The sequence below is a fragment of the Laccaria bicolor genome, genomic scaffold (assembly GCF_000143565.1).
Source record: "Laccaria bicolor S238N-H82 LACBIscaffold_64 genomic scaffold, whole genome shotgun sequence".
NCBI classification, from domain to species: Eukaryota; Fungi; Basidiomycota; class Agaricomycetes; order Agaricales; family Hydnangiaceae; genus Laccaria; species Laccaria bicolor.
This window is the reverse complement of record NW_001889935.1, coordinates 249889-269375: the sequence shown is the minus strand read 5'-3', so window position 1 is coordinate 269375 and position 19487 is coordinate 249889. Positions and strand designations below refer to the sequence as shown.

Below are 19487 nucleotides of genomic sequence, written 5' to 3'. Positions count from 1 at the left end.
GCTCATAAATTCGTCCCACATACATATAGAAAAATCCTCAACCCAATTGAACTCATTCGTCGTCGTCATCGTCGCCCTCCTCTTGCTCTCCATCGCCGCTCTCCTCGTCATCGTTGTTATTGGTGCCGCCAATAATAGTCATCATATCGTTCAAGCTGAAGAAAGGAAGGCATCTTTTTAGGGTAATATGGATCACAAAAGAACAAAACGTTACCAATGGACAAATGGCTGCATCACTCTAGCGACGGAGGCCAATTTCTGTTTAAATTCGGGATCGAGTACCTCGCTGTCGGTGAACCTATAACGTTGTTAGCCACATTCACATAACAGTATACGTGATTACCGATGTAAAACTGCGAAAGAACGACATTTCAGTAGATCAATATCCCTATTATCGAAATCGTCAACGGATTTTTAACCGGAGAAAGTCAACGCTTATTTACTTGTGATCTTTCCCCACGCCCTTCGGAGCTACTTTCAATTCATCTTCTCTACCAAAGATATTCTGCGTTTCTCCCTTTGGATGTGGCTTCGCTTCCCCGAAGAGTTTCACAAACTCAGGTGAAGATATGATCTGCCTGAGGCGACGAGAATCATTTTTTATGTTGTTTCTTTGAACTTACATCAGTAAACGCGGCATAAGACTCGTCAAAGCGTACCTGATCGTGGCGAGCTCACTTCGCCCAGGACACCATGAGCCCGCTGCGATAAGCGACTCATTTCCTGGTTTGACTGAAGGAGGGGTTAAAAGAGGATATGAAGCCATGGCGGCGAGAACATACGTGACCTAGATATATGTGAGTATAAGTAAGCATCGCAAGAAACAAACCTCACACATGATCTGCGTTTTGTATTTATCGTCAATGCCCAGGCGTTCCTGGCGGTAGAGGGAGCGACTTACAACCAGCAAAGATACCCTTCCTGCCGCTGCGAGAGAAGCTCGCGGAGAACCCTCTCTTGTACGGTGTTTTATCATTGCTGAAGCGAACCTACGACGAGACGATGTGTAAGCATGCAATTGTGAGCTCAAGATACTCACGTCACGGTAGATCCTGTGGATGACATCCTTCGGCGGAAGATGAGGTATTTGCGTGTCGACTTCTGCAAGAACATCCGTGAAGCTCTCAATGAAATCCTTCCACTCCTTCTCTGCCAAGCGGTACACGGGTTCTAGAGAAAAGTCAACGTTATTTCCTTCAGCGCTGAGAAATAATGCACGATGCAATTTGAACCTGGACCGTATTAGATGTGACACGTGAGGAAAAACAAATTCTAAAGGATAGACTGACCATTCTCTGTCGTTACACTTGGGATCCTTCAATTTCGTTAGGAAATTCAAGGTGTTCTGCGAGATTTCACCAGGTGAGACTGTCGAGTAGGAATAGCATCAATCTAAAACACAGTATCCAGAGTTGCTGCTCACCTCGGCCGGATTTCGGAGCCTCAACGACAACTCCTACAATCTCCTGCCCCTCCTGTAGATCACCCTCCTCATCCTCATCTACCTCCCTTCTCTTCTTCCTGGGCGATCTTGTCTTCTTGTTCTCACGTACGCGCTTACGTTTCTTTGTGTCTTCTGAAGAATCTTCATCCAGCGCGTCGCTGTCGTACACCTTCTTGGGCTCCGGCGCATACGCCGTCTCTTCCTCGTCGGCGGTGGCAGCTTTGCGTTTCTTTGGGCTTGACGACTTCCGCAATCCAGTTTTGGCTTTGGTGGGATGAGCTTTGGGAGACATATTCGTGAATTCCCCTTTCAAATGTTGGAGCTTGCTGTCAGAGGATGACGATTGCGGAGGCACGTTGTGACTCAATGTGACGCGACGCGAGAGCACGTGATTTTGCTCTCCTAGTACTGAAGTTTCTCAAATCCCAGGTTGTGTTCACTATAACATTCTTGCGGAGAGATAAAATCAGAGGGTCGAAGTTGATTTACTGTTCGATTCTATACCGTTTCTTCTTTTGTGAACCATCGCCATCCCTTCAACGTTCCGCTAATACTTACTTGTTTCGGCAACGCTCCTCGACTCAGAAAGAATCAAGAAAGAATCGCGTCAATTGATCTAGATTTATTTCAGTTTTTACGGTAATCCTCTGCATTTCTTTTGTTCCCTTGTCGGGTCGACATCCCTTGAAATCTTTCCAAAAGTCATAAATATAAAAAATATACGTCCGTAGGTATAACATCTCTTTAGACTGTGAGTAGGTGGAACAGTGAGGACTCAATATTTCGACCCCAGCCTGACCCCAACCATCCGACCTCTTTTTAAAAGTTTTCTTTACTTATACCTACGCTTTCATACCCCTCCCTAGTTTCCCGTCGTATAGTTTGACAGAGGGAAACGGCATCATATAATTCTTTCCACTTGACGTAGTTGAAACCCCAATGTCCCGCTTCTCCTTTATTGACGACCTTGAGTCCCGGAAAGAGGCGATCAATATGACGTCCAAGCCTAAGATAATCACTTATATCTCCTGGATTGATAAAACGCGCATTTGTCAAGGTCTTCAAGCCATGTTTCAGACCTCCATGAGACAACGGTGGTAGATCTGGGGCCAGGTCATTGAAGGGTATGCGGAGATGCGCTAAATGCGGGCAGCGCTCAGCTAGCGCTTGAAGGCTAGTGACAGTTGGCAAGGAGAATCCTGGTGGCGAGTCGGGAAGGAGGAGCTCGGTAATTTCTGGCCAACCAGAAGCAAGCTCTACGATGATTTCGTCCGTCAGGCTAGTTGTGAAATAGTTCACCACTCGAACAGATTGCAGGCAATCGACTGACCCCAAAGTAAGTAGGGCACTCGCCGGGAATTCATCCTTCCTATGTTCTTGAAAAATCACCGCAATACTAAATTGCCGAAGTGTCTCTTTCCATCGAGTTACCACGCGATATGTCAGGCCCTCGTAGGCCGGTTTAGCTACACCCGCAGAGACTCGGCAGTCAAAATACTCAAGGTGCTTAGTCGATGTGTGCATAAGAAATGAGTCTATGAGCGGCAAGGGGCCAGTGATTATGAGTTTCTTGACATTTTTGAAGCCAAGATCAAAATCAAAAGCCGAAATCGGGGAGTCTAAAAAATTGAGGTTGAGGTGAAGGAGCGAAGGGAGGGCACCAGCCTCCTTCAGCCAATCTACATCAATGAAGCTCCCATCGATTTCTAGACTTCGAATGCCTTGGAACCTAATGGCCAGGTCGAGAGTGTCCTTAGACAATCCCTGTCCACGCAGTGTGACGGATTGCAGCGGAGCGGATTCGCAAATGAGGGCGTCAAAAAACGTGCCACAAAGTTTGTCGCTCTTAATGCCATCAAATTCAACCGATTGCAAAGATGGAGATAGGAAAAGGCAGACGCCCAAGGTGAGGAAATCATTCTGGATCGAGTGCCGAAATTGCAGATGCTGGATGGATGGGAGTAAAGGCGTCGAGTGGAGTTGGGACACTCGAAAGTAAACATGCTTCGCTACCGCTTGACCCAACGGGTTTCCAGTATAACAAAGAGTCTTTACTCTTCTCGCATACCAGTCAAACCGACTCCAATTGTCAGGCGTTACGATGCCTCGCAGAACCTAAAAGTTGTTGAGCCACGCTCCTCTGAGCTCAGCGTTTGCGGCAAGATGACATACATAGATGCCGTCGCTCGACTTGAAACCATGCAAAAGTTTTAAAAGCGGAAATAGGGAATCGAGCCTTCTCCAGAGATGGTCCAGTGCGGGTTCCAGGAAGGCTTTGCAACATATCGCAAGCCGCGCGAGAGTTCGTTTATTGCGCTGGCTTGCGGCTAAATTGAGATCCGGGGCATCGTGCGCCAAATTATCGAGAATTTTATCAAAAATTCCAGAGTCAATGTTGGAAAGAACCATGGTCTTGAGTTTGTGTTTGAATTGCTAGTAAGGAGACAAATGTCAGGCTCTGATTCTGTGTGATGTCATCGATCAGTGACCCTAACCCTACCCACACAAGTTGAACAAGTTCCCGCCGTTTGCATAATTCCGTGAACACCGAAAATTCTTTTTCTGGGCGTGACGTGACTATTCACCTGACTAAGCACAGCTTTCCCTTGCTCTTTTCAGAAGTTCAGACGGTCCTGCGCCTCGTTCTTTCGCGTCTCGACCGGCAGAAATGTATAAAAAATATCCCTCCTCAATTATGTCAAAGGATTAGTTATATTTTGCCATGTTCTCAGCCTTTGTGCATGACTTTTCAAACAAGCCTGATAAAACAGTGGGCCAGGTCTTTATTTAACCCCTCTCCAATGCACTAAGCCACCATAACTATGTAGCTCCAGATCTTCAGGTAGCGAAGGTGTCATGAATATAACTCTTCACTTCATTTTGAGCCGTTGGCAATTGTTATCAGAACGCAGGAAAATGTCTTTTTTGGGCAGGTAAGTCACGTCACGCCCAAAAAAAGAATTTTCGGTGTTCACGGAATTATGCAAACGGCTGTACCTCAAAGTTTGGTGCGTTTTTCTTTCCCTTTGGCTTATGGGTGGTCCTGACATTGAGTTAGAGCGAGCCACATTCCCCAGTGAAGCAACCATATCAAACCGTACCCTTAAAACAGTGTATGCAGCGGAAGACCAACATGGCATGACTGAATCTCACTGGCACCTTATCACTTGCTCATCAACTTCGGACGTGGAATTTATTTTTCCTGCCATGCCGAATAGACTTGAAGCCCAAAACAAGACGCGATCGCTCTGGTGGCTGGGGCTTGGGTTCTGACATACACCACGCGGTGGCAGGCAAGAAAACACAGCGAAGTACGAAAAGAGACGTAGTAGGTGATGCATTTCGATTAGGAACTGAGAACCAGGTCTGGATGGTGCCGGTGAGGTCTTGAGGCGAGACTTCCGAGTCGGAACCCAAAAACAAAGATATCTTGTCAACGTAATCACCACTCATCGACAACCTCTTCATTTATTGACGCGTTCAGTTCATCAGAAATCTTTGCACTGGTAGGGATTGACTTCTATCAGCTTGGGGTCGAGGTTCCAAGGCCCTTTGCTCAGTGTCTGCCCATTGACTGGGGCAAAGAGGATTGGACGATACAGGGACAAGGACGAAGTATGGCCCGTCATGCTATTCCATCAATAATAGACTAGACCTCGAGGACGTCGCTCACAATTCAAAAAGCCAACAAAAGCTGTTCACGTTCAAGAAGTCCCAAGGTTGAACACTTCATGTAAGGTTTGCTTCTCACTCCCACACATTCAACGCACTATCGCAGCCCTCAAAGACCTCAAGGCTGATATCTCTCCGCCCCACGCCTCCCTTCCATCCCTCGCCTCACATCCTTTCCGCCCCTCGCCTCACATCGTCCGCCCCTCGCCCTGATGTCTTTCCACCCCTCGCCTGACATCAAAATTTCCCTTACCCCAATGGACGACATGGAGCTGGTAGATACTGTCCCCCTCAAGATCCCCGATTCCCTATCACCCTACGAAAGCCTTGGGGCTTCAAATTGGAAAACCCTAACTTCCTTCGTACCGTTACTTCAGGTTCTTCCAGCTCTATCCGTGCAGCAAAACGAATACGTGGGATACAAGTTCTTGACCTTGACAGCCTTGCGCTTACCATCCAATCTTTAGGTCCTTAACGGTGTTGTAACGAAGGAATCGTGGAACCAACTCCAATCGTTTGCCAAAGTCGTCGAGGAATTTTACCTTTCGGACGCTGAGGGGGACCCACAACCTCGTGTCGCATCTTTAACTTATCTTCGCCTCGCACAGTTTCAAGGTTCCGTTCCTCTATTTCCGTCGCTCCGTCGTCTTCAAATTGTCAACGCTACCGCTTCCCTATCACACTCCTTCCTCCTTCTTTCCCCCTCTCTTGACTATCTTGAAATATCGGGGTTCCCTCCGTCCCACGCTCACCTCATTGGGTCTTTCTTGACAACTCTCTCAGACGAAGAAGGGTTATCGTTGAAATCTCTTGTTCTTGGCCCCAGTTTGCTTGATTCGGTGTCGTTGAGGTCAATCTACCGCTTTAAAGATCTACTATCATTGAAATTGAATGGCGCTGCATCGCACTGGGACAGCCAATTGCTAGGAAGCATTGGTACCCTTCCCAAGCTCCTTGAGCTTGTCGTTGATGGAGATGATGCGGAATACCATGCTGACCATTCTCCTCTTCCGCATGATAACGTAAATGATACGAAAGTTGGCGAGGGGTCTCCTGTACTCGGCTCGTTTAACTCTCCCCCTACCCAAGCGTACTCTGATTTCGTCCATCGTTGCATCCCCGATTTTGGATCAGGATCGCAGCCTTTCCCAAATCCAGTTTCTCCACATCAGAAAAACGTCGAGTATGACTTTGACGGCTTTGTAGGGATATCCCCTGGTGATTCCAGGCTTGAGACGCAGTATACTATACGCGCAGCAAAACCACTCCAATCCACAACGGCCGCCATACCAGGCAGCCCATCTACTTGCTCCTCAGCGCTTCCGAAATTATCAAATTTAGGCATTGCTGGATTCAAGACTCTGAGAACACTTAGTGTTACCGGATCGTCATCGTTAATTCACGAAATTTTGTCCCGTATTGCGTCGCTTGACTTGGATGCCGTCACCCTGGTCATTCATCTATCCCAGGCTGAACAGACTGTACCTCAACCTTCTACTGGTTCTAGGAAAAAGGGAAAGCTTAGTTCGAAACGTTGCTCCGAACAGCCTCGCAGTGACCCTCCTGATGACCGGCTTTTGGCTTTATCGTCCAGGATTGCCTCCCAATGGGCAAATTGTATTCGTGTTGTTGACATGAAACCTTTCCGTTCTCAACCACTGTCTCTTTTCAGCGGACCAACAAATGCAATATCCTCCCTCACGCCATGCGAAGTCTTGGAGGTTCTTGATTTCCGTGGATGGAGTTTTGGTCCATCGCTGAACAACACCATGTCCGATCTTACTCACTCCTGGCCGAAACTTACGTCGCTTTATCTTCCGGCCGATCACATCACTATACCTACTCTCCGCATCCTCGCCCTGTCCTGCCCTCTTCTCAATATTCTTGAAGCCAATATTAGTCTCGACGATATCCCCCCGATCGATTCCACAAAGGGATATACCCTTTCGCATCCGCTTAAAGTCTTGTCTGCCGGAGACAGTGGCACTACAATCCCAAACTCCCGAGTTTTACTTCTTGTCGCCCGCCATCTTAATATCCTCTTCCCTTATGTTGAGGTCACAACGCACGAGAACAATGCCGAACAGTGGCTTCAGATCGGAGAGTTCGTCGAGGTATTCCAGGCAGTCCGGAAAGACGACGCCGACCGAGTTGCATGAGGCTTGAAGGGCGACTGGTAGAAGTCTGAGACCTGATGCGAAAGAGACTTATATTAGACTGTTATTCATGTTCTGAGAATGTTTGGCTAGTAATCGCTAGAGAAGTAAGGCTGCGACCGACGAAAAAGACAGTCTGATCACTGTGACCGATCTGTGACCAGATCCCGCCAAGAAAGGGTAGGGCTCGAAAAGGGACCTCAAAGGGACCTCACCCGAACAGCGCACAAAGCAAAATGAACGAGCGCTCGCGCGGACGGTGGAAACACCCACACACAGAAGATGAAGGTTGGAACAGTAGCAGCCAAACAAAGGAGAAGGGAAATGGGAGGAGGAGGGGCGGAATTCAGATTACAAACATAGGTATGTTTGCCCATACACAAAATGGAATTCAAAAATCTGGATCAACTACTCACATCATGGCTTGAGGAGACTGCACAGGATCATAGGAGTGGGAGGGCGTCACATCCACGACAGGGTCAATGTTTGGCGAGATCACCGACATTGTGCTTGGACTCTGGAGAGGGAACGAGGTGGACAGGGCAAAGCTTACAGCTCAGACGGTGAGAAAGATGTTTGGTGGGCCCCGAGTAAACTGACTTTCGATATGCAAGGCTTTATATTTTGCCAGTGTACATTAATTTACAACGATGCTTCAGCCTCGCTTTGGCAGTGAGGAGATCAATCAAGCGAAAACTAGGGTCCATGTCACGTCAGGGTACAGTTCTAGAACTGGTGAGTAGTCCTGATTAGCCACCACCGGCAGGGTTCTGACGGACTGTCTTTTTCAAGTCTTTTTCCTCAGCAGGGACCAGCTGGGACCGTCTTTTTGCTGCAAGATGCGTCGAGATCCTCTGCCAATTTTTTTTCCCGCGCTTTGCGAAACCGTCGCAAGCCTCGAAAAAGACGGTCCCATGCGCATCAAGAGACAGTCCTCGGTTATCTTCTTGACTTCCCGGGCCACAGCTTACAAGTTCTTGCCTCGGCCACTTGCCCCGATCCTTGACCGATGACCCCATCCCGCTTCTCATCTTAGCCTGTGCCATTATATGTATCTAAGGAGGCAGAACGTGCCCCGCCATCTTATCTCCACGTCCACCAGCTATCTCCGGCATCAACGAGGTTTGGCAAGTCCTCCCTCCAGAAGACCATACCAAAAATGGATTTACTCCGTGAGTTCTGGCTCGAATTTCATGTTCATGGGCTTGATCTGACGCTGACTACTACAGGAAGCGCCTCCCAAGTTTACGAAACGGACCGCCCATCCGTTCAAATTTCAGTTCTGCGGGAAAATCGAGTCTATTGGCAGAAATTGAGCTCAACAAGTGAGTTCTTACTCGTATATTATGTTCTTGGGCTCTATTTGACGGAAATTACCTCAGGAACAACCTTCCGAGTTTGCGAAACATCACGCCCAACCGTTCAAAGTCAGCGTTCGGTTCTGCAAAAAAATAAAGTCTTTTACCAGAAAATGAGACTAACAGGTAAGTTCTCGCTCGATTCTTACGTTCTTAGGCTCTATCTGACGAGAATTACTCCAGGAACGATCACCCGAGCTTACGAAACATGAAGCCCAAGCGTTCGAATTCAGTGCTCGATTTTGTGGGGGGAATAAAGCCCATAAACAGAAATTAAGGTTGACATGTAAGTTCTCACTCGATTCTTACGTTTTTAGGCTCTATCTGACGAGAATTACTCCAGGAACGACCACCCGAGTTTACGAAACATGACGCCAAGCGTTCAATTCAGTCTTCGGTTTTGTGGGGGGAATAAGGCCCATAAACAGAAATTAAGGTTGACATGTAAGTTCTCACTCGATTCTTACGTTTTTAGGCTCTATCTGACGAGAATTACTCCAGGAACGACCACCCGAGTTTACGAAACATGACGCCAAGCGTTCAATTCAGTCTTCGGTTTTGTGGAGGGAATAATGTCCCATTAACAGAAATTAAGGTTGACATGTAAGTTCGCGCTCATTTTTTACGTTCTTAGGCTCTATTTGACGAGAATTACCTCAGAAGCGACCACCCGAGTTTACGAAACATGGCGCCCAACCCTTCACATTCGGTGTTTGGTTCTGTGAGGAAATAAGGTCCCTTACCGAAAATTGAGGTTAACAAGTAAGTTCTTGCTCGCATTCTACGTTCTTGTGCTCTACTTGACCGAAATTGGTTCAGGAGCGACCTCCCGAGTTTACGAAATGTGGGCCCTAACCGTTCAAATTCGGCATTCAGTTCTGTGAGAAAATAGGGTCCAACACCAAAAATCTGCGTTGACAAGTAAGTTCATACTCGGACTTTATGTTCTTAGGTTCTACTTGACTGGAATTGCTCCAGAATTTATTCTCTGAGTTTACGAAACATGGTTTGCAACCGTACCAATTCAGCGTTCGATTTTGTCGGGACAAGGTCCAATGCCGTAAATTGTGATTGACAAGTGAATTCCTACTCGGCATTTAGGCTGCTGGGTTCTAATTTATGTCAGTCTCTCCAGCATCCGCCCCATGATTTTACGAAATGTGGCACGTAGCCATTCGTGTTCTGTGTCTATTTTGTGGGGGGGGGATAAAGTCTTTGGGCAGAATTTGGGGTTTGCATGTAAGTTCTGACTCGATTTCTACGTTCTTGGGTTCTACTTGATGCTGATCAATCCAGCAATTACCTCCCCCATTTATGAGATGTGGCAGCCAGCTGTTCACATTTGCGGCTCGGTCTTGTGGGCACACAACAGATCTGAGGGGGGGTTTTATGTAGATTCTCTATATTATTAGGCTCAGGCCAATTTCAAAGGAGTAAATTATATCGAGTTGATCCATGCTTTTGTTAGTGAACCCCATCATTTACGGTACGTAGAACTAGCTATCAAGTACTATCTTGCAAGGTGGATCTTCCGCACTGTTCACAGAAATTCAATTGATGCTGTGATATCTTCTTGTAAGTTGTGAAGAAATTCATTGGAAGACTAAACACTAAACAACATACCTTTGCACGAGCAGCTTCCTGTCGCACTTTCCGTGGCTGGTAGGGATATTTTTTGACGATGTCTCTTGCCTACACACATTAACTTGAAGGACAAGGCTGTAAAATGCACTCACCCATTGAAGAATACGCTCTCGCTCCTCCTGAGTTTGCTGAACAGCATCTTTTGGTGACGCTTTGTCGTCCCCGAGGCTAGCGTTAGGCGCGGGGTCGCAGGCGGTCGACCTGAAATGAGGAGTCGGTGAGCGACGCGCAAGAGGAAGGGCGCGAAAGCACGTGACACTCTCCCAAAAGGGGATGGACCCTGAGGAGACAGTCCGATCACCGAGGGACAGTTCAGCACCCTGACTTGGCGCGCGTCGGCGCTTGCCGGGTGACAGGACCGTCTCTTTCCCGAAGAAGTTTAGACTGTCCGAGTCAGCTCAAAAAATCGTTGCCCGATATAATTGATAGCTGAAGCATCCCTTTCCCCCATAGCGGTGCCAACTGTTCATCCTCCTCGAAAACGAGGCTGAGCTTTTGAGCAAAGTCTCGATCAGCCGATGAAATTATGAGCTGGATCAGATTAAGACGGCAGATCTGTTTCGAGGCAGGGTCAAAAGCGAAGTCGGCCCAGGACATCCATTTTCTCAGGTCCAAATCAGAGATATCCTCCTGCCGGCGTGCTTCAATCATGAGGTTCAACTCTGAGAATTCATTTTGTTCGGGAAGGGTTGCCAGAAAATTTGACAACCAAGAGTGCGATGGGGAGTTATCATTGCTGTATTCGAGCGGTGCCCGAAATATAAATCTGAGATCTAGGCGCTGAAGTTGAAAGAGGCACGCGAGAGGTGGGTGTACAGGAGCTGTGATAGGAACCCCGAAGTCTATGTCCGAATATAAGGATCAACACAACTCATTTGTTAATTCACGACATGAATGCGCAACTCACATTCGTCTCCTTGAAGCAAAGTCAAGTGTCTCAGTGTGCGATGAGAAGCATCGAGTAGTTGCACAAGTCCCGCGTGATCCCCTATAGGCTCTCCTTGAACGAGAATGTTTTGTAGATTCCAAGAATTAACAGGAGTGGTATCTGGGTCAAGCAGGCGCATTACGAAGTCTTCAAGAAATGGAATCTGTATCATTTGAAGGGATTTAAGACAAGGCCTTCGCTGGTGAACGGGTTCCATAGTACTGGGAGTCACTTCTCCCCAGGCCGTATCACCCCCGAAGGTGCCGGTAAGTGATAAGCTTTCGAGAGATTTGCACCCAGCCATAATTGTAAAAAGTGGGAGCTCATCGAGGGCGTTGAACTCCAGGTGGGTTATTGAAGATGAGTGAAAGGCGGAGATAAGGGCAGATCTGACGCTGGGGCACAATGTGTGCCATACATGAAATGGATCGGCGATGAGGCTGAAGTTGCGCACGTTCACGAGAAGCGGAAGAATTCGCGAGATCGCGTTGTCGCTCGGTTCATTTAATTCGTCAAAAACAACCTCCCACTCGAGGCTTCCAGTTTGTTCATACCGGATCTTCAGTGTGTGGACGTGAAGAGCCAGGTGTGGGGTAGAATTGAGGACGTCGAGGAAATTTATCTGGCTCTGCGGAGGATGGGGTCCACCATGCTGATCATAGTGGATCAGTTCGATGGTGGAAAAGAGACGCTTCTGTGCAATTTTGCGAAAGGTGGAATTAACAAGTGCACATTCTTCAAGAGTCCAGGGAATGTCGTCAACATCGATCAATATTTTTTCCATGATCTCGAAAGGAAATGCTGGTTGTAGTGTCTCGAACATGGAGATTGCAGTCATGGGCGTGGCCGTCGAACGTTGAACTTGAAAGCTGGTTCGAGTGGCAAAGAGTGGCAACTTGTGGCATGAGGTCACGTGCGTTACTACGGTGGTAAAATCCAGACACTAGCAGTCTGGCATGGTTGTCAAGAAACAGAAAACATCTCGATGGCTGCGAAAATGCCAGTCTCAAAGCTAGATACCTGCCAAGTTTACACGAAGTACACCTTTTCGTCGCAGCGGCTCCAACTGTTTATCCTCCTCAAAAACTAAGCTAAGTTTTTGTGCTAGGTCTTCCTCACTTCTAGGAATGATGAACTGGATCAAATCAAGGCCATTAACCTGTTTTGAAGTAGGGTCAAAGGCAAAATCGGCCCAGGACATCCAATCTCTCAGGTCGGACTCGGAAACAGCCTCCACTGGCAGGCGCAGTATGTTGATTGTGAGGTTCAACTCTTTCAATTCGCTCGTTGGTGGGATGGTCTCCAAAAGATTTGAAAGCCATGAACGCGAAGGGGGGTCAAGCGGTTTCATCAGTATAAATCTGACGTCTAGGCGCTGCAGATGAGGGATGTGAGTGAGGGGTGTGGGCGCCGAAATAGGGAATCCGCAGTCTGCATATGTTGAAAATAGATGAAAATAAACTCAAGAATCAGGGGAATCGACTCACATCTATTCCCTTGATACAAGGCCAGGTACTTGAGTGTGCGGTGAGAAGCATCAATCAATTGTGGAATGCCTGTGTCACCCTCTCCGGGTCTTGCTTGAATGACAAGGCTTTCCAAATGCAAGACATTAACCGGGCTCATAGACGGGTCAAGAAGGTGTAGCACAAAGTTGTCGAATGACGGAATCTCCTTCACTTCCAGGTATTTAAGACAAGATTTTCGCTGGTGTAAAAGTTCAACATTGCTTGGAGGAAGTCCCCAAGTGGCATTCGTCGAACCAAAAAGTGATAAGCCTTCAAGAGACTTGCATCCGGCCAAAGCTGTGAAAAGTGGTATCCCATCGATGTTGCCGAGCTGGAGATGGGTTATTGAAGAAGAGTGAAAGGAAGAGATAAGGGCAGATCTGACGTTGGGGCATAACGTCCCCCATCTGTGGAATTGATCTGCGACGAGGCTGATGCTGCGCACGTTCGTGAGGAGGGGAAGGATAGACGAGATCATATTGTCACTCGGTTCGTTTACTTCATTGAATACAGCAGTCCAATCCACGACGTTGCGCTGGCTGGTTTGGACGTATCGGATCTGCAATGAGCGGACGTGGAGAGCCAGGTGTGGTGCAGAATTGAGGACATCCAAAAATTTTATTTGGTTATGCGGAGGGTGTGGACTGTACTGGTCATAATGGACCAGTTCAACAGTTGAAAAGATGCGTTTCTGTGCGACAGCTCGGAAGAAGGAATTGACCAGGGCGCATTTTCGAAGAGTTTCGGGAATGTCATCCATATCAATTAGAATTTTTTCCATTATCTCGAATGGAAATGCTGGTTGTGGACTTTCGAGGACAGACACCGCAGTGGTCGACATGGTCAGCGGATGGTGATAAGTAAAAGAATTCGTTTATCGAATCGTCTCATAATTGAAAAAGCACGTGACCACGCAATCACTTCACCTTGAAGCGATCCTTCAACTCGTCTCAGAGTGGGATATATATCACCCAGAATGCCCTAAACCGCCTTGGTTCCCACTGCCTACGGAGACTCAATTTTCACAGCCTCCTCCTCAGCCTCAGGCGTAGCAGGCGACGTCGATGTCGGTGTGTTCCCTTCATCCACCTTGCCTTCAACAACCAACCATCAACGGTCGCTGGGCAAAAGCTGGCGTCTTGACAACCACATGTTTCAACATCCCAGTACCGCCGACAATTTCAATTGATGGTGTTAAGGCTTCCTCCTTGTCGGTAGTCATTAGTTTGGGAACACCTAGTAGAAAGTTTTTACATGACCCTGGTAGTACCATGTTCAGGGGATAGGCTACTTACAATCACCCGCGAGCGCTATTGAATCTCCGAGTATTTGCTGGTGCAACTTGAAATAGAACTCGTTGAGTTGATGCTAAAAAAAAGGTGAGTTTCAGATGTGGATGGTCATGAGACAAGCGATGTCAGGACTTACTTTGCATGTATCGTTCCTCATCGCTCATCCAGCGTTCTCCGCAGGCGCATTCCTTCAACCCCGACTACTTGCTGCAATCTATGCGTTCTACGTATCAAGATTGCTCATCGTTTGTTGGCATCAAAGTAATCGGCTTTACGTGTTGCCTGTGCTCTAAAGGGCGATGGAGTGCTGGACACTGCTGGACAGCGTTGGGAGTGAGCACTGAGCAGTATCGTGAATGAGGAACAAGGCGAGTGCTTACATTTTCGTTTCCGCAGTCATCTCTCCATGATGTGCAACACCTCTTAGACGCGTATCCGTCACTTCCCACCCGGGCATCGTTTGCGCTTCCGATACACGTATTTGTGTTCCTTGCCCTGTCCTTGCCCCTTTCCGGGTTGGTTAATTGCTCGAGTTGGTCGATTGCGGTGGAACGAAATCTACTATGTAAGTTTTGTGAGCTAAAATATGACGCGTATCAGAGAGAATGAAGTTACTCACCGACTTTTTCACCCTGCTTGGGGTAGTTCTTGTTTGGTGTTTTCGTGGTGTTAGTGTCTGTGCGACATTCAAGTGGTGTAGTGTGAGAGCTCAGGTATCTGACACCGACAGAATGCCCGTGAGCCAAGCTATGCGTGGATTAGTTAATTTTGCGCTGTCGTCGTCGTCGTTGGTGCGTGAGAAGAGCGAGGTTAGGGTCGAGGAAAGAGATTCTTTGGCCTGCGATGCTGAGCTGTATCAGGCGCAGTATATGAAAGGTTGGTTGGTTGGAATTGGGTTCCAGTATGTGAGACACACCTGTGTTACAAAATCCTAGGCGGAGACTGCCGTGGAGGGGATGTACCCTGAGGGGAGGCTGCTGGTGGTTGGCTGGTGGATACTGCTACTGCCTCGAATGGTCATAGTAAAAGAAATGTGAATTGCAGCGAGATAGCATGGTCAGACGGTTGAACGTTGATGCCTTGGGTGACTTGAACGGAGAAAGAAGTTTTATAAACGAGTTACAACTCTGACATGAAATTCAGAGTGGGGGGTATATCATTCAAGAAAGTCTAACCAGTCTTTGTCCTCGTCCTCGACCTCATTGACCGACCTCTCGCAGGCTCATCAACCTCCTGAGTGTCCTCTACCTTAACTTTCGTCTTCGAAGTCCCAGCTCCACCTGCCTTCGTTCCCCTCGTCCTGGGAACTCTAACTTTCACAGCCCCCTCCTCAGCAAGCTCAGGCGTAGCAGGCGACATCGATCTTGGCGTATTCTCCTTATCTACCTCGCCTTCAATGGTTGCTGGCGCACTAGCTGGCGTCTTCTTCGCTCGCGATTTCGCAGCTGGAGTCTTGGTAGCCGTGGCTTTTCTGGCAGGCTTCTTGCTTGGTGGTGGAGGCAAAGCGGCATGGTCTTCCAGCTCGTCCTCCTGTTTCACAGCCACGACCTTCTTTTTGCCTTTGGCCTTCGGAGCTGGCGTCTCATCTTCAGGGACTTCGATCGCTAGAGGATCGGCCTCATCGTCAACCGAAACCTTCTTCCCTCGCTTTGTTGCAGTAGCTGGCTTTGACGAAGTTGGTTGCCCCTTCGTTGATTCTGTAGTAGGGGTCGAAGCACCCTTCCTGGTACCCCGTTTGACCGTAGAAGGTGCAGGGACAATTGCATCTTCATTCCCATCCTCCTTGATGACAGCTGCAGCAGGCTTCCGACCTCTCCTAACAACGGCTTTCGCCTCCGGTCCCTCCTCGGGTTCAGGCTCAGCGATAGCCTTGCGACCGCGTCGTGCAGGGGCAGCAGGTGCCTCTGGTTCGACGGTGGCTTTCCTGGAAGACCCTCTCTTAGCGACCACGGGAGGAGGAACTGGGGTCTCTTCGGGATCTGCGGTACGCGTCCGGGTCCGACGAGAACTAGGCACCTTGAGCTTGGGTTCATGAACGTCAGGTTCTCTGACATCAACTTCAGGTTCAGGTTGTGGAGTTGGTACGCGGGGAGTGGTACCTCGTCTAGCACCAGTTCTAGCCTTCGTTTTAGGTTCCTGGAATAAGTAGGTGTAAGCCTTGAAGTAAACAAAGCAGAAGGTTGGATACGTACAAGATTGAGATTTGCGCTCTCTTGCTCTTCGATAGGCACCTCTGCCTCTTCTGGTTCAGCCGCACTCTTCTTGGACCGTAGAAGCCTTGCTTTCGGACGTTCTTTTGTGGTGGTAGTCTTCTCCGTAGAAGGCTCGTCCACATTCATGTCATCGTCCGAAGCTGCATCAATAACCACGGGCACGGTAGAAGCATGATCCAACACGACTACGCTTTGCCTCCTTGTAAGGAGTTCCTCTCTTGCTCCAGGAGCTAACAAGGAGAAAGGTACGTCTTTCGCCGATTTGAGCTCCTTGTCCTCGACCGGCTCATTCATAGTGTCTTCACGCTTTACACTTATGGGACCCGCCGCAGCCGCAAAGAGAGCAGGAAGAGGGGTAGAAGGAATCTCTCTAGGAGTTGAGAACTCCCTTCCAGGACGGGGAGTACTATCCAAGCCGCCTCCTGGTGCCATACTCCTCCTTCTCTTCATACCCTCCACTGTCTCCTTCATCCTCTCCAAGAGGCTCCTCGTGTCTAACTCATCTTCATCGTCCCCTGTGCTCTCCCTCCTATCTGCAGCTTGACCCGGCTTCACAGGAGAGCGAATGGCAAACAGGTTGGATGTCAATTTCACGGGTGACGATGAATTCGACGCAGCAAACCCGGAGGAGGAGGAGGAGGCGGGCGTTGGCTTGGATGGCGACATTCCCGGAACACCACCAACGAAAAAAGTGTCCGCTTCGCGCAAGGCACTGCGCCTGCGATCTTGTATGGCTTTCCGTTCTTCCTCCGTGAGGGTCTGTCTTCCAGAAAATCCGACGGCACGGGGTGTAGTCTGTTGGAGAGAGAAACCTGTTCCCCTCCTGACTCCCTGAGGTGTGGACGGCGGAGCGGGATTGATGGGCACTACAATGTCCCTGACGCGCCATGTCTGGGGGAGGGGCACTCGTTTGGCCTCAATGCCTCCAAGAGAGAGGCGCCCTACACTCCCACCGGGAGCGAGTTGTGGCGGGGGAGCTTGGCCAGTATCGGACGAGTTAGGGAAGGTGGTACGAGTCGGGCCTCGTGCCTGGGGTGTCATGAAGGAGCCTAGGACTCGCCGAGCGGGAGTTTGCATGGGGACAGTAGGTAGAGGGGCGAGATTTTCCTCTTCCTCCATCTCAGCATCATCTTGTTCATCGTCCTGGGGTATCTCGTTGATTGGGGTATGCTCTGTCTCAGAATCAGAATCGGAGTTAGATTCGGCTCCATCGTCCTTCAAATACACCATGAGCTTCGAGGAAACAGGTGGAATGAAATGACTTACATCAACTTCATCTTCGGCACCACTAGAGCTTCCAAACGGCCAAATACGCTCCAAACTCTTTCTCCATAGAGACTTCTGTGCTGTGGTCTGCTGTTCCGACTCTTCCTCGTCCTCGTCTTCATCGGTATACTCTTCTTCGCCACTTTGATCTGCTTCCTCATCACTCTCCTCGACATTGGCAGCCACGGCTCCGAGAACCTCCATCTCTTCCTCTTCTTCCTCTCTCTCTTTTTCGGCGCGTAAAACAGCTCTCTGTGCGCTCCGAATGAGCACTGCTCGATGCAGGGTATTTCGAGAGAGAGACCGTTTGCGTTGTGGCGTCTGAGGTGGAGCCTGGTATTGCGGTGGCACAGGTGGCGCGGGGGGTTGGACTTCAACGTCCTCTAATATAACAAGGTCCCGTTCTTCTTCAACGACAAGGGGGTGGTTCCCATCCACAAGGACGATTTCTCCTTCCTCCTCGGGTGCGTTCAAGGGCGGTCTGGACAGGGATGATGGCTTGCTAAAGCTTTTGAATGTGTTCTTTAAAGGGCTCTGTAGGACACGCAGATTCTCTCGAGGGTCTTTCGATGGTCTAGGCGTGAATACTTGAGCAGATTGGATCATTGAGAGCCGAAGTGCGCGGTTTCTTGGTGCTGTACAAAATTTGTTGTTTACAGGGCTATGTGACGGTCAAATGACATCACTTACGAGCTGGCGATGCCATGAGCGTGGCGCGGAGATCTTTGGGGGGGTATGAAAATCGAAAACGTTTGTAGTGAATCTCAAGCTCCGAGTTGTTCGTCAGTGGTATGGTCATCAAAGACCCAGCCGCCGGATTGTTTGGGTAGACTTTGCAACCATCGATGAAGAGGCCAGCCTCGCCCAAGACAACAAGGAATGCCTAGAGTGAGTTTAGCCAGAAAAATGAGAAAGTCGAAACAAAAAAACGTGCCTTCCGGTCCTCAAACACAATCTTACAATGAACCAGACTAACTTCTGGATAGTAGAGTCTCACACTACATCCAGGATCCCTTCCAAACGTTAATTCTTCCGAGTCTACACCAAATGCCGTGACGACAGTATTGGGTTCGTGGCGCTTCATTAGGCTGATTGTACCGTAGCGCCCAACCTGACTGAAGCCGCTGGTGTCCATAGTCGCCATTGTGGAAGTGTTCTACTGAGGCTACAGAGAGAATCGTGGGCGTCGTCGACGACGGCGTGGAGAGTAGTAGAAGTTATTGTGCAGAAACTTAAAGTTCAACATTGAAGCGCGTGTGCTCACGTGAACTTGACGCGTCAATAGGAATAAACAAAGAAAATGAGCTTCCAGAGTCTTCGACTCGGCCATCTCTTAGGCTTCCCTCCTCGTATACGCGCTCAGCAACGGCCTCGCCACCACTTCACTGCTAACGGGTTGAAAGATCAGGCACCGTCGAAGGTTTGTTGTCACAATTTTGGCTGGATATAACTCGAAAAGCTCAGGATTATCAGCGCCTTAGGCAGTGGTTGGGCAATACGTAGTACGTACGATCCGGGGAGCAGTTCTGCGCCCCTTCACTAACAACCTCAAATTTCAGAAAACCTTGTTTACGACATCTTATCTGTTACAGCGTCATTAAAAGAGCGTCGTCCTCCGACAGCAAGCATTAGTATTGAGTCAACGTGCACAAGGGGCCGTTATCTGTCGTTACTGGGTGAAATTCTGCTATGGTGCGCTACGCTTCTAGGGTGCCTTCACTTCTAATTTACTGATAATAGGGAACCCGAAAGAATCCTCCGCTCATGGGAGCGTAAAATGGAGGCAACAACATGGGTATGTACTATGTATGTGAATTATGGATTCGGTATACTTCTCCGATCATAGAGGAAGGATTTCAAATGCTGGAAAAAAATTGTTTCCGCTGCGCAAACTTGAAATACCACATATCTTATCTGAGCAAACTCAGGGTATTCGATACTCCGCTCAGGATTTGATGAGGTGAAGATGGTGAGGATCAGCTTGTTTGGATTCGGAAATCGGTGCT

The 19487-nt window shown here is 48.7% G+C and overlaps 5 protein-coding genes across 5 annotated transcripts; 2 read left to right on the top strand and 3 right to left on the bottom strand.

Annotated features, from left to right (window-relative positions):
• Positions 1–52: 52 nt before the first annotated feature.
• Positions 53–1736, bottom strand: LACBIDRAFT_314859 (uncharacterized protein; the record flags this gene model as incomplete). Its single annotated transcript, XM_001889241.1, has 11 exons — positions 53–155; positions 215–298; positions 344–388; positions 444–611; positions 660–732; positions 783–787; positions 835–841; positions 902–989; positions 1040–1232; positions 1290–1368; positions 1424–1736. 11 exons carry the CDS (start codon positions 1734–1736, stop codon positions 53–55), a joined length of 1158 nt encoding a protein of 385 aa, XP_001889276.1.
• A 527-nt stretch (positions 1737–2263) lies between these two features.
• On the bottom strand, positions 2264–3853 carry LACBIDRAFT_314858 (uncharacterized protein; the record flags this gene model as incomplete). Its single annotated transcript, XM_001889240.1, has 3 exons — positions 2264–2723; positions 2775–3559; positions 3617–3853. The coding sequence occupies 3 exons, from the start codon at positions 3851–3853 to the stop codon at positions 2264–2266; spliced, it is 1482 nt and encodes a 493-aa protein (XP_001889275.1).
• A 1475-nt stretch (positions 3854–5328) lies between these two features.
• On the top strand, positions 5329–7362 carry LACBIDRAFT_295851 (uncharacterized protein; the record flags this gene model as incomplete). The annotated part of the gene is made up of 2 exons (XM_001889271.1): positions 5329–5529; positions 5584–7362. 2 exons carry the CDS (start codon positions 5329–5331, stop codon positions 7273–7275), a joined length of 1893 nt encoding a protein of 630 aa, XP_001889306.1. The 3' UTR covers positions 7276–7362.
• A 146-nt stretch (positions 7363–7508) lies between these two features.
• Positions 7509–8842, top strand: LACBIDRAFT_334498 (uncharacterized protein; the record flags this gene model as incomplete). The annotated part of the gene is made up of 6 exons (XM_001889270.1): positions 7509–7635; positions 7750–7835; positions 7932–8007; positions 8375–8444; positions 8502–8597; positions 8788–8842. The coding sequence occupies 6 exons, from the start codon at positions 7509–7511 to the stop codon at positions 8840–8842; spliced, it is 510 nt and encodes a 169-aa protein (XP_001889305.1).
• Positions 8843–9654: 812 nt separating this feature from the next.
• On the bottom strand, positions 9655–18625 carry LACBIDRAFT_334497 (uncharacterized protein; the record flags this gene model as incomplete). Its single annotated transcript, XM_001889239.1, has 17 exons — positions 9655–9742; positions 9934–10004; positions 10254–10322; positions 10367–10658; positions 10738–11116; positions 11182–12123; positions 12223–12633; positions 12690–13494; positions 13819–13970; positions 14006–14078; positions 14383–14560; positions 14618–14678; positions 15214–16138; positions 16195–17448; positions 17482–18116; positions 18172–18364; positions 18458–18625. 17 exons carry the CDS (start codon positions 18623–18625, stop codon positions 9655–9657), a joined length of 6696 nt encoding a protein of 2231 aa, XP_001889274.1.
• Positions 18626–19487: the final 862 nt, after the last annotated feature.